Source organism: Lepidochelys olivacea (assembly GCF_965140295.1).
Source record: "Lepidochelys olivacea isolate rLepOli2 genome assembly, chromosome: 19".
NCBI lineage: Eukaryota > Metazoa > Chordata > Testudines > Cheloniidae > Lepidochelys > Lepidochelys olivacea.
Window position 1 is genome coordinate 9,065,069 of NC_140429.1, and position 14,855 is coordinate 9,079,923.

Sequence of the window (14,855 nt, forward strand, 5' to 3'; positions counted from 1 at the left end):
ATTGGTCAAGCTGTCCGTCAGTCACTGTAGAGGCAGAGCTATGCGGCGTCCTGGGCGGCTGCGTTATGAGAGACACGGAGCGGGACAAAGGACCTTCTGTCCTCTTACTTTTGGACACTGGGTTTGCGCTCTCGCGTTCCTGATAGCCTATTGGTCAGTGAGGCTGTCAATCAAAACTTGGGGGGTGGGAATCTGTCAGTCAAAGATAGAATAAGGCCTCTTTTTGTCCGTTTCCGAATGGTAAAGTCCCGCCCACTCTTGCTTTTCTCTCTGATTGGTCAACCTTGCTATCACTCATAATGTGGGGCGCGTGCCTGGTGCGAACGCCCGGGTGGGTGGGGTGAGAACAAAATCCCTTCAAGGAATTGGAGGGTGTGCTGTCAATTCACCTTTCTTTCTCTCTTCGAGACGTCACTCAGTGTGGGGCGGGCCTGTGACCTGAACGTCATATAAGGGGCGGGACAAACCTTTTGATTGGCTCTGTGGCCCGTCCGTCCGACCCTCGCTGTCGTTGATTGGTTTGACCTCCCGTCGATCCCATTCTGTCAGCCTCGGATTGGGTGTCGTCCGCCGAGGCGGGGCGGGGGCGCGGCGTCTGCGCGCGGGGACGCGGCGGGGAGGGACGGACCTGAAATTATTTTTATTTCTTTGTTTCCAAGAGGGGGGGGGAGAGAAAAGCGGAAAAAAAAAAAATCTGCCCGGCCTCGACTGGTGGCGCCGTGAGCCGGGCGGGTCCGAGCCAGCGCGGGGCCGGGAGGATGAAGCGGCGGAGCGCGGACTGCAGCAAACTCCGGCGGCCGCTAAAGCGGAACCGCATCACCGAGGGCATCTACGGCAGGTACCGGCCGGGCCCCCGCCGCCCTGCCTCGGCCGGCCCCTCGTCCCCTCCCCCTGCCGCGGGTCCTCCTACCCGCCGTCCCTCCCCGCCCCCTCCCGCCGGGCGCCGGCTCGGCTCCGCTCCGCTCCGGCTGGCCCCTGCGCTTGCCCCGGCAGGACCCTTCCCCCGGCCCGGCTGCCTCCGGCCCCAGCGCCGCTCGCCCCCCCTCCCCGTGCCCCGCCTCGGGCTCCCCATTCCCGGCCTGTCAGTGGCCGCCCCTCCCCCCGGCAGCTCGCTCCCCACCCGAGGGACGCGGCCTGTCAGGGCGCAGCACCCCCGCCCGCAGCCCGGCTCGCGGCGCCTCGCGCCCCCCTCCCCGGCCTCACCGCGGGCAGCGGGGTCCCGGCCGGCTCGGCAACCGCCGCTAGGCCGCACTCTGGGCCCGGGCGGGTCGGCTCCCCGGCGCTCCTGCCCGGGGCCGAGCCCGAACGGCGCCGCCTCGCGCCCCAGCGCTGAGCCCTCCTGCCCCGTGTCTCCTGCGAGCCCCCCATCGCCTCCCTACCGCCTCCCTTCAGCCTCCCCCCAGCCCTCCATCACTGCCTCCCTTCAGCCTCCCCCCAGCCCTCCATCACCGCCTCCCTTCAGCCTCCCCCCAGCCCTCCATCACCGCCTCCCCCCAGCCTCCCATTGCCTCCCTTCAGCCTCCCCCCAGCCCTGCACCACCACCTCCTCCCAGCCTCCATCGCCTCCCTTCAGCTTCCCCCCAGCCCTCCATCACCACCTCCTCCCAGCCCCCCCTACTGCCTTCAGCCTCCCATCACCTCCCTTCAGCCTCCCTCCAGCCCTCCATCACCGCCTCCCTTCAGCCTCCCCCAGCCTCCATCGCCTCCCTTCAGCCTCCCCCCAGTCCTCCGTCACCACCTCCCCCCAGCCCCCCCTACTGCCTTCAGCCTCCCATCACCTCCCTTCAGCCTCCTCCCAGCCCTGCACCACCACCTCCTCCCAGCCTCCATCGCCTCCCTTCAGCCTCCCCCCAGCCCTCCATCACCACCTCCCCCCAGCCCCCCCTACTGCCTTCAGCCTCCCAGCCTCCATCGCCTCCCCCAGCTCTCCATCACCGCCTCCCTTCAGCCTCCCCCCAGCCCTGCACCACCACCACCTCCCCCCAGCCTCCATCACCGCCTCCCTTCAGCCTCCCCCCAGCCTCCCATTGCCTCCCTTCAGCCTCCCCCTAGCCCTACACCACCACCACCTCCCCCCAGCCTCCATCACCGCCTCCTCCCAGCCCCCCCTACTGCCTTCAGTCTCCCATCACCTCCCTTCAGCCTCCCCCAGCCCTCCATCACCACCTCCCCCCAGCCTCCCATTGCCTCCCTTCAGCCTCCCCCCAGCCCTGCACCACCACCACCTCCCCCCAGCCCTCCATCACCGCCTCCCTTCAGCCTCCCCCCAGCCCTCCATCACCGCCTCCTCCCAGCCCCCCCTACTGCCTTCAGCCTCCCATCACCTCCCTTCAGCCTCCCCCAGCCCTCCATCACCACCTCCCCCCAGCCTCCCATTGCCTCCCTTCAGCCTCCCCCCAGCCCTCCATCACCGCCTCCCTTCAGCCTCCCCCCAGCCCTCCATCACCGCCTCCCTTCAGCCTCCCCCCAGCCCTCATCACCGCCTCCCTTCAGCCTCCCCCCAGCCCTCATCACCGCCTCCCTTCAGCCTCCCCCCAGCCCTCATCATCGCCTCCCTTCAGCCTCCCCCCAGCCCTCCATCACCACCTCCTCCCAGCCCCCCCTACTGCCTTCAGCCTCCCATCACCTCCCTTCAGCCTCCCCCCAGCCCTCCATCACCGCCTCCCTTCAGCCTCCCCCCAGCCCTCCATCACCGCCTCCCTTCAGCCTCCCCCCAGTCCTCCATCACCGCCTCCCTTCAGCCTCCCCCCAGTCCTCCGTCACCACCTCCCCCCAGCCCCCCCTACTGCCTTCAGCCTCCCATCACCTCCCTTCAGCCTCCTCCCAGCCCTGCACCACCACCTACTCCCAGCCTCCATCGCCTCCCTTCAGCCTCCCCCCAGCCCTCCATCACCACCTCCCCCCAGCCCCCCTACTGCCTTCAGCCTCCCAGCCTCCATCGCCTCCCTTCAGCCTTCTCCCAGCCCTCCATCACCACCTCCTCCGAGCCCCCCCTACTGCTTTCAGCCTCCCATCACCTCCCTTCAGCTTCCCTCCCCCCTACTGCCTTCAGCCTCCCATCACCTCTCTTCAGCCTCCTCCCAGCCCTCCACCACCACCTTCCCCCAGCCCCCCCTACTGCCTTCAGGCTCCCAGCCTCCATGGCCTCCCTTCAGCCTCCTCCCAGCTCTCCACCCCCAGCCCCCCATTGCCTCCCTTCAGCCTCCCCCCAGCCCCCCATCGCCTCCCTTCAGCCTCCTCCTAGTTCCCCTCCACTGCCTCCCTTCAGCCCCTTTCCAGCCCCGCATCCCCTCCCTTCAGCCCCTTTCCAGCCCCGCATCCCCTCCCTTCAGCCCCCCCATCCATCACCTCCTTCCAGCCATCGCCTCCTCCCTTCAGCCTCCTCTCCCATCACCTCCCTTCAGCCTCCTCCCAGCCCTTTCCCATCACCTCCCTTCAGCCCCCGGTCTTCTCCCAGCCCTTCCCCATCGCCTCCCTTCAGGCCCCCCACTCCCCCAACTGCCTCCTCCCCCATCGCCTCTCTTCAGCCTCCTCCCAGCCCTTCCCCATCACCTCCCTTTAGCCCCGCCACTCCCTTCTCCCAGCCCTCCCCCATCACCTCCCTTTAGGCCCCCCCCAGGTCTTCTCCCAGCCCTCCCCCATCACCTCCCTTTAGGCCCTCCCCACTTCCTTTCAGGTGCAACCATACTTCCTCCCCACCCCCCCCCCACTGCCTCCTCCCAGCCCTCCCCCATCGTCTCCCTTTAGACCCCCCCTCCTTTCAGGGGCTCCCATACTTCTTCTCTCCCCCCATCTTCTCCCAGCCCTCCCCCATTGCCTCTCTTCAGGGCTGCGCCCCCCTCCCTTCTCGCAGCCCTCCCCCATCACCTCCCTGCAGGGGTTCCCATACTTAGCCTCCTCCCAGCTCCCACACATGCACATTGTCTCCTCATGCCCACCTCCTTCACACATTGTCTCCTCTCAGAGCCACACTCCTCCCTTCAGGACCCCACTCTCTATTCAATTGTCCCCTTGCCTCTCATAACTCCCCCCCCCACCCCCACACATAGACCCTTCTTAGAGCACCCCCAGTGCCTCCTCTCAAACGTTCCCTTCCCCTCGCATTGCCTCGTCTTCCTGCTCAGGGCCTGACCCCCTTTCCCTTCCTCAACAACTGCCCGAGACCTTTACCCTCCTCCTGTCCTTTTTACAGACTTAGTTGGGACGCTGTTTTGTTTCTATGTAGTGGTTTTCCCCCACCCTATCCTTTTTATATGAACCGGGGTGAGGGTGATTGCGGTGGGTGGGAGCTGCTGGCTAGGGTCCTGTTGGTGCTAATTGAAGGAAGCAACTTGGGGAAGGGGATTTGTTCAGAGTTTTTGCACTCCTTTCCCCCACATTTATCCTTCTGGACCATTACATCTGTGGTTCTCAAACTTTTGTACTGGTGAACCCTTTCACATAGCAAGCCTCTGAGTGTGACTCCCCCTTATAAATTAAACACATTTTTATATATTTAACACCATTATAAATGCTGGAGGCAAAGCGGGGTTTGGAGTGGAGGCTGACAGTTCGCAACCCCCCATGTAATAACCTCATGATCCCCTGAGGGGTCCTGCCCCCCAGTTTGAGAACACCTGCATTACATGGTGTAGTGAGGGGTTTAGTATAATGTGCATATTTCGGGGGGCTGTCCGGTTCAAAACTGACAATTGGGTAGAGTTGTCCACATACCTCAAACAGAGCAGAATAATGTGACTTCAAGAGGTGTAATGTTGTAGATAACTTTCCATAGTGGTTTGACAGCATGAATTTGCATGAGTGGCATTGTGGATGCAAAGTTTTGACGGACGGCAGCATCTAACATGTTAGCAAGGTTAAGGAGTTATTGTTTTTCTGTAGGGTATAAAACCTCTGCTAGAAAGAAGTGAAATTGACATATCACTTACTATGATGATCTTATACTCAGAGAAGTTTATAGGACTTATAAAGAAGCATTTTGAAGAGTAAATTGGCTTACTTTAATCAGAATTAGTGCAAATTGTTTTCTTTAAAGGGACTGTCAATTTAAAAACATAATTCTATATAAAATCTTATAAGAAACATCTAAGTTTAGTGTACCTGAAAAAGATGAGAGGAATACTTGTTTCTTTTTCAGTTTATTTATTTTGTGCTTTTGACAAGCTTTTATAGTCAGTTTCACTGTTTCTCCTGTTTGTGTGGGGATTTTTTAACAACAGAGGAGATGGACATTTTTAAAATATAAGAAGGTATGATTGGGTAAATAAAAAAAAAATGGTAGCAGCCTCAGGTGCAGTCCATGAAACTGACTTAACTCATTTTAAATTTTTTTTACTAGATTACAAGTTCATGTGTCCCTTTTAAACTTGTAGAGTTTTTTGGTGATAAACATGAGTCATACATTAAAACTAGAGTAAGAAAATCTCAGATCGAGAGACCTGTTGACGGTGCTTTACTGTAAACAGTAACATATTTTGGCTTGTGTTCATTAGTGTGTGTGTGTGTGTGTGTGTGTGTGTGCTAGAAATATGATTTTTACAGAGAGAATGGTGAATAGGTAGAATGGGTTTCCCCTTGAGGTAGAGTCAAGTACTACCAATATATTTGGGCAAAAACTGAATGACCATAGAATTTGGTTAGAGTATTAGATATTTTGGTGCTTGGGAGTGACTGATGACACTCTCTTTTGAGGGTGAGGGGATTGTCAGGAGGTATTTTTTGCACATGATACTTCCCCCTTCCTCCCTGATAAGGGTGTATTTGCCCTCCTTTGTCATAATCCTAATATACTAAAGAGCTGTGTCTGCACAGAACTTTTTTATTAACATTTTTATTAAAATTGTGGAGCTGCACCACTAGTAGAAAACATTGGAACGTTTTTCATATGAAGTCATATGTCATTACTGCTCAGAGTAAATCTAGATGACTTGGTGGTAAAAAATGCCAGCAGCTGCCAGCACCTTGTCCACGTTAGAACTTTTGGCTGTGGAGCTGAAACAGTGAGAAACTTTAAGAAACAAGACTTGCTAGACAAATAAGGTAGATAATTTGGTCAAGAACAGTTCTGAATATGCTTGCATTCCGTATAATGGCATGAGTCTTGACTTGTTAAATAAATAGCACTAGTTTTATTTTAAACTTTAACTTTAAATAATAATTCATTTGTAAAGATGGAAATTACAAGAATATCTGTACTACTTAGATGGCAAAAGGCACCTGACTCTTATGTGGTGTGAAATAACTGCATGGAACTGACATGTTCCATATATAATACACATCAAAAAACCATAGAACGTTTTTTTGAACAGCTGTTTTGTAAAAACATGTTTTAATCTTAAGAGTATTTTAAAGAGCACAGTTAATTTAAGTTATACTTTATTTGCGTATTAAACTTGGTAGCTTTCTTAAGTGGACAAGACACTGTCAACTAAAGCCCTAAACAATTAGGAGAAAACAACATTTTTGAGCTAGTGAGAGAGGGATGTCAAATTCAGGTACACAGCAATTATATAATTCTTGACTAAGAGAGAAAATGATCGTCTTGAAACACTTATTGTTGAAAATCATGAGCTGTGATAATATCTCATTTCTATTTATAGTTCAGTTGAGGTCTGTATGTGCAGTAGGTTGAAGATCTGAGCAAATGTGCATAATATCAACATTAGCTTTACAAAAGGGAACCAATTCAAAGTGAACTCTGATATCATGAAATTCCCACAGAGTTTTGCTTCACTTCAGTATGCAAATTGTGATTATTCTGGTTATAGTGACCCTCTGCTTAAAAGAAAGTCGTTCTGTGAGAAATAGCGTCACTATAAAAGGGTTCCTTTGTATTTCTATATTTGGCTGATATCTGAAATCCCTTATCTATAAATCTTATTTACAAATAATATACTGGCACTTGTTTGCTAGTTTAAGAATTTCTTAAACACATTTTTCAGAAAAATATAGATTTTTTACTGCTTACTTCATTGGATTCTTTTGATCCATTCTCTGTTTAGTCTCTTGTTGAGGTCAAATTGACTGAAAATCTAAGGACAATGTTAAATGTAGTAGAATAACAAAATACTTTATTAATTGTTTCAGAGTGTCTATTCTTGAGCAAAATACCATTTGGAAGTTACAAAGTAATTTCATCTTCTGTTTATAGATAATATTTAGGGAGCACCGTCAATTGGAAAATAGTTTATATATAGGCAGACCCTTCTAGAATCCTACGATCAGTTGCTTTTAAACAGAGAATCAACATTATATACCTTCTCTTACATCGGAACAGATTTGGGAGGCAGGGAGGTGGGATGGAATATTGGGTGGGTGGTTGCTTTTTTAAAAGAATCATACACAACTATGCTAGCTGTAGGTGTATCTCCAATACAGAGCATCACATTTCTTGTAATAATTGTTTCTCGTGGAATTCTTTGTTTTACACTTAGTGTTTTCATTTCATATTGATATCTTCTGTTCTGAAAATTCAGACAGCTTCAAAGTACTATTCCAGGAAGAATAGTAGGCTAAGCTAGTATGGAGGATTTGCTGCTTTGGTAACCTAATCAGCAAGAAGTGCTTTATATGGAATGTTCTTTCCTTTTTCCTCATCCCTTCTCTTGTTTCCCTTCCCTCTTACCATTTTCACTCATAGTTCAGTATATCCTGATATTATGTAAGTAGTCTCTGATGTGACTTGACAGAGTTCTTTAACTTTCAAGATTGGTAAGCAGTATCTGTGACCCGCCTAAAAAATGGCAATAATCATTTTATAATATCCGGATGATAACTTAATAGGTTTTAGAGTAGCAGCCATGTTAGTCTGTATCCGCAAGAAGAAAAGGAGGACTTGTGGCACCTTAGAGACTAACAAATTTATTTGAGCATAAGCTTTCGTGAGCTACAGCTCACTTCATCGGATGCATGCATGCATGCATTTGTTAGTCTCTAAGGTGCCACAAGTACTCCTTTTCTTAATAGGTTTTGTGTTTGGTGAAATGGAGCCCCCAAAGCTGATAAGTAAAACAAACAGACCATTGAATACATCCTGACTCTATTAAAAACAAAAAACCTCCATAACGCAATGTTGTCTCCTCGATTTTGTACAGCAACCAAGTGTCATTTATAAGACTCCTGCTCACCCAAGTGCTCAAAGCAGCGATTTTGGTAAAGTGAAGTTTACCCTTGTATGCAAAAAGAACATACTCACACAAAGGAAGAAGAGGGGCCATTCTTGTTCAAAAGGCAAATTGTTGCTTTTAATCTATGTATGACTATGTCTACACCATTTCAGCAACCCAAGATTTTGCAAAATTATTAATGAATTTAGCAATTGTTGCATACTACGAATATTTCTCCATTTGGCTCCTGTTCATGGTTTAACCTCTCTGAGCTCATTGGCAAGACCCCTTACTGTGTTCACACTTAAGTTCCCCTTAAAGACACTTCTGCCCTGCTGCCTATGCAGAATCTAGTTGACTTTTATTAAGAATCTCTATTTGTTTTTCCCCTTCCACTAACCACTGTCTGTATCTGGTAGACTGAGTTCTTTGAGACAGGATTCTGTCGTCTTGGTTGTTTGGAATGTGCCTTACACTATTATTAATATTTTAATTTATTATACCAGTGGCATCTGAAGGCTCCCAACCAGGGTCAGGATCCCTTGGTGCTAGATATTACCAAAAACAAACAATGATAGCCTATGGTTATTCTTGGATTTGGTGGCTGAACACTAATAATAATATCTAATTGTTAAATATCTGGGATGAAATTGGAGAAGAGAAAACTAAAATTAAGTAATGGTCAAATGGAAAGGACTGTAAGATAGTTTTGAGGAGATGGGTACAATGGTCCCTATGTTTGTTTTTATAAAGATATTCAGATAAACCCAACCTTTATGATAACACTCAGACAGGTATTAGATTTCAATATGAAATTTAATCTGGAATGCATTTGAATTTTTGTTAAAAATTTAACATGAAATTATACTATTTATCTTTCCAAATTTCTGAAGAGGACATGGTGGTTAGTACTTATACGTACCTAAATTTCAGGTAGTTTAAGGTACTCATTGGAAGCTGTATAGTTTAGTGAGTACATGCTAGACAGTTGGAACAAATAAAATTTGGTGATTCTCTCATCTCTCTGCAGTGACTGTTTTTCAGTTTTACGGATGTTGTGGAGCCCCACAATCAATATATTTTCGGCAACAGAAAAGGAATTTATTTCTGCATAAATACCTTGTAGAACAGACCCTCAGAATTGTCTAATCGTAATTTACATGTGAAAATGTGAACTTCCTGTCTCATTGACTGAATACTATATTTGCACACTAACACTTGTGCAATATTTTTACTTAACTAATTAGTTTAAATGTTTAAGGCCTTTAAAATATGGAATTAGCGATATGTAACTGTACTACATACAGTGCTTTTTCTATTGTTCATTCCATACATTAAATCAGCTATTTATGCCTCAGGCCTTCAAGAAAGGGCCATTAAACTCTCAGTCTTTGGGCTGGTCTCCTCTTGTTTTTTTCCCTCTCTGCAATTTTCAGCAGTTGCTCTCCTGCTTCTTCCTTTCTACTGTCCTTTCTTTTCCTTTTTTTCCCCATTTACTCTGGTTCTTCATGTCCGATTTGAAGCTACTTCGGGCCATGATTAAGTGCTGTGTAGCATGGTATGCTGGCACAGTTGCTGACAGCTTTGTGCTTGTGTACTGCAACGGAAGCTTCAGATGCCAGTGGTGCAATCTCACAGTTTAAAATGATCATTGCTTCTGAAGTATTGTGATAATCTGGACAGGCTAAAACTCCATCAATACTATGTGCAAATGTGATAGTTCTGTGCTGTATTGCAGGATTTACTGTACATTTGAAAAGAACTTCACTACAATTTAAGCATACTGTGTTCCCCTAAATCTTCCGGTCAACTTTCTAGACAAGCACTTGCTCTTTTATTTTTCTATGAAATACAGTCAAAAGTCTGCATTTCCATTCTTTAATTACCTATTCCCTATTCCACAATCTTTCTTGAATGGATCAGGTCTTTTACCATTTGTACCGCACATATATTAAAATCTTCTTTATTAATCAAAGTACTCATTGCAATTTGACACTAACTCTTTTTACCTCTCAAGTTTTTTTTCTGTTAGCTTGCTGTTTCTTGGTTTTTAGTAGTCCTCCCAAGCCTCATTCTTTCTTGATCTGTTTAAAATCTTTCAGCTTTGTTGCTGATACTGCTCATTATATCCCTACTTAATCATGTTGACGCTCGATGCCAGTTTTATAGCTGGTTAAGATTTGAGATGAATTCCGAATGTACTCTACAACTGGTTTAACTTCCTCTTCAGCTGACTTTCCTTATATATCGTGGAATTCCAAACAACTTTCCCTAAAGCATTTTGTATGCATTCAATGTTGTTTTTTTTTAATACCATATATTGCCCTCAATCACAGGCATTTCCCTGGGCTGCCAGCCACAGGAATGTTTAGGAGGATGTGTATATGTCTGAAATCTTCAAGTGGGTAGTGAGAGCGCCACATGTGAAGAGGGGACAATATGTGCCTCTGATTGTCCAATACTTTTGTGCTGCTTTTCTTGGTGGCACTTTTTGATAAAATATTCACTATATTCTGTGTTCTGCCTAACTTCTAATTTGGCTTATATCCAAGTGTTAAGCCTTTGACTATGCTGGCAGCTCAATAAACTGTAAGGAAAAACGGTACGTTCTAACTCAAGGAATATGGTCTCATTTTAGGCTTTTTTTAATACATAAAGATTCTTCCCAATGATGATTTAATCTGGCACTTTTTAATAATCATCCTTTAACAGGAAAAACATTTCCCGCTCACCCTTCTCAAACTGCCCTGGAGGTCTGTAACAAGCCAACAGGACTACGTTTTTTGACCTTAACTTAAATCCAGATCTCAAATACAATTGGGCTTAAATTTAAATGTTCTACTATGTCGTCCCCAGTATTACAGGTGGTAATGCTTCCCTCTGCATATGTGTCTCATTCTGCACACATTGCAGTTCCTCTACCTGCTTTACTTTTACCTGTTCTGTACTTTGATATTTTCAGCTAAGTTATTTTGTGGGTCTGGGTGTGTCTATTTTTCCAATAATATCATACTCATTGCTGAATGCATTCCTCCAGTTCAGCCATCGTATAACATTTGCTTCCAGAATTTCTGTAAAAGAGATGTAACTTTTCCATTTCATCTTCCCTTACTCTCATTCTTCTTATACACAGATTTTCTCCATCTGATGCACTGATTTAGTACCAGGGCAGATCCCTCTCTGGATTCTTCAAATACCTCTTCCGTATTGTAAAACATTTTCCTTACACATTGCCATATTAGCCTCATTCTGTTTACTTCATGCCATTTGTATGTATTCTATCCTGTATTCTTGTTTACCTGCTGTTCTCCTTATACGCATCTTGTCCCTCCCCATTCTGTATCCCTTCTCTCCCCAAATCACCTTTGCACATATAAAGCATCTTTTTCATCTGAGAATCTCCATTCATATTTTCTAACTATGCAAAGTATTTTGGCTAGACTCGGCTAGACAGGCTTGAGATCTTGCTGACTGACTCTGTGATCTCTGTAGTAATTCTGCATAGGTGCTGCACTTCACCTCTCTGAAGCCTACCTCTGCATTTGGCATTTTGCCAGTTTCAAGATGCCTTCCAGTCCATTGTGATGTGTGAGTCAGACTGCAAAATGAAACATGCCATCAATTCTGGTAAGATTCACTTTGCCGCCTTGGGGACTCACAGATCATGAAGGAATAGAGTGGACCAGTGTAGCTTGCTATTGCTTTGGATTTTGTGTGCACTGCAGATTGTAATATAGTTCTCACCAATTATTTTGGACATTTTTTTACCTTGCAGCACCCACACAATGCAGTGGTGTAGAATAGTCAGGAGAAAATGAAGAATGAGCAAATAAGGGAGCAGCTCCGGCACTTAGGAAAAAATTCAGAAGAATTAACCTTTCGAAAATCTAAAGGGAGAGAGACAATTAATGTGGGGTTTGGAGTAAAACTGCATGTTCATTGTATGAGTATACTAGTAATCAACCTTTTTACTGGGTTTGCTATACTGGATCAAGTCACTGGTCCTTTATGGTCAACACTTCCATCTTTTGTCTTTACCCCCTCCGGCCTTCCATTGTATAATTAGACCCTATGTCACTTTTATAGGGAAAGCCCTGCTCTTGTCAGTTCTTGGGCAGATCGCTGATTTCAGCTTTTTGTATGATGTAACAGACCAGAAAATTGAATATCTAAAATGCAGGGTAATTATCTACAACCAACTTGAGCATGAGAGTTCTTAATATAGAAGAGAAAAAACTACTTGGGGAATTAAAATGGGTGCAGGGTGATGCATTTGAGTCTAAGGTTAGAGAGCATTTTTCTATGTGATAAATATCTGTAAGCGAGGATACTGACACAGCAGCTATCAAAATTGGAGAGACGTGTGGATGTGCTTAGAAAGATCAATGAATATGAGAGGGTCATAGATAATAAATGGCTGATGCTAGACACCAAAGGAATACCAGCTGTTTGACTTGCAGGATGTGCATATTGGAGATGAGGCACAGTAGGGATAGTGACTAAAACAGTGAGAGAATGTAAAGAAGAATAGTGTCCAGAAAATATCAGAGCTTGAAGAGTACAAACGTTAAGGCAGTAGAGGGAAATAGTACAAAGCCAAGGAAAGGAAAGCAGCAATTGAGAAATATTGTTAATAACGCCATAATGGAATATTATTTTTGCATTTTTGTCATAAAGCTAACAAAATTGTGATTCGCCTACCAGAACAAGAGGTCATAGCATATTTTTTTCTAACAGAGCTTAATTTTACATGTACATCCATAGCTATTTGAGACATTTAAAGCGTACGGGCACACCAGCATAGGGGAGAGCACTGTTTGTCTACTTAGCCCCTCTGATTTGGGTGACAAAAACTGTTAAGTAGACAATACAATTTGTCAGGAATAGCAAACATAGGTACACCATATCTGGGTGGAACAAGGGCATGCAAGGGTTCAGGTACTCTCTTTTTACTCCTAAGGATCACTACCATCTGACCTACTAACTGGAAGAAATCACCAGTATCAAAAACAGGATTAGTTTTCTGTCACTCTTTTTAACCCCCAGGTAGGATCATCAGAATGTGCATGTATGCCTCTAATGTATATTGTGTGTGTGTCATGCATATTTAGAATATATTGTACAATGATACTTCTGCTTTCAAAGGCAGGTATTTCTTGAGGCCCATACAAGTGTATAGCATCCCCTTTTTAAAAGAATAACCCCTTTGCATTCCAGTCTTATTTGATGAAGCTCTTAATTATCTTGAGTCCTTGAACAACAATATACATCTGAAAAAATAGACTTTTTAATATTGGTGTGAGCAACCTTATTGTATATGTTACATTGTAAGAGGTCCTCTTAAAAAGATGGGGAAAGTCAGCATGACTTTCAAGAGTTAAATGAGTTTTAATGGCTGTAGTCCAAAGCTCTGCATCAGAAAGAGTTTTAACTCAGAGACACTAAATAATTAGTAGATTTGCATTACATTTGGCAAAACTAATTTGTTAGAGAACATGTCCATTATTATGGACTTCAGCTGCTGAAAAGTGTGCACTGTTTCAAATGTCTTTGTTTCCCAAACAGTGCTATGATGGGGCAGTCAGGTACATTTGGATTGGCAAAGGATATTTTTGTATGTCATTCTCTTTCTTGACTGAAACATTAAAGTATCTAGGAATGGAATTCTCAAATAACACACCTAACCTGAGCAATTACGCTTGTGTCCACCCTGCACATTCAGGTCACCCCCCCCCAGCCTAACCCCAAGTGCAGTGCATGCCCTCCACAGCTGTTTTTTCCAGCCTAGTAGCTATAATAGCATCTGCATGAGGGTTCCTGGCTGTTGGATCTGCTTACGTGCAAATCCAGTGATGTATTCAGAACTGCCATGGATGGTATCTGCTTCCCTGGCACATAAAGTTTCGAGGTTCTACTACAAAACCACAACACCTGTCTCCCCTCGTACCTGAGTATTGCAGAGGTTCCGTGTCATGGAGGGCCTTTGTATAGGTCCTATGTCAAAGGCTGAATTTAACCCCAAAAGAATACAACATAGTGTACAGCCAAAACCCACCTTAGACACTTTTTTAAAAGAAAAAAGTTGAAGTTATGAGATTTTTACAGTCATGCTGCTGCTCTGCTATCCTCTGAGGGCATTATTTGAGTGCAACGCTATTAGCAATGCTGCAGTCACCTAAGAAATGTTAATCTCCTAGGTTAATGCCCTAGCATTTCTGATTACTTTATTAGGGTCATTTTATAGTTGTATTTAAAATGTATGGAAATATTTTCATTCTGTTGTGTAAACGCTTCAACCATAGATACAGGAAAATGTTTTTGAAATTGCTTTTAAAATATTGTTTTTATAGTAAAAAGTTGCATTGCAAATTGACTTAGTCCAGGGGTAGACAATGTTTCGGGTCATGAAGCTTCTTACCTCATTGCCTATTAGATTTCTTATATATCTTGTTTATAAATCTCTTGTTAATTCATTTGAATGGGACTAGTCGCAGTGAGTAAGAGTTGCAGAACTGGGCCTTTAGTAGGTAATCTAATAACCTATTAGGTGAGAAGGGAATATCCACAGTTCCTCTGCTCTCCAAGGACAGTGGAGTGAAACAGAAAAGACCATGAGGGTTCAAAAATGTCACTTTCGCATCCCATATAGTAATTTGATTTAACCATATGAACCCAACCATTACAAGAAATTAAGGTGGAGGAAGTATGGTGTTTTCCTAGTCTTAAATCTTGGAAGCTGACCTAATTGTA

The 14,855-nt window shown here is 45.6% G+C and overlaps 1 protein-coding gene across 2 annotated transcripts in view; it reads left to right on the forward strand.

The window, feature by feature from the left end:
- The first annotated feature begins 20 nt into the window (after window positions 1–20).
- MACO1 (macoilin 1) overlaps window positions 21–14,855 on the forward strand; it is a 52,062-nt gene continuing 37,227 nt past the window's right edge. The window contains exon 1 of one of the 2 annotated variants that reach the window (XM_084652236.1): window positions 21–153. In XM_084652236.1, coding sequence (XP_084508362.1) covers window positions 41–153 — 113 coding nt within the window. In that variant the 5' untranslated portion in view covers window positions 21–40. Of the gene's footprint in view, window positions 154–639; window positions 839–14,855 lie in introns of those variants that run through there. The other variant, XM_084652237.1, reaches the window with a different exon arrangement.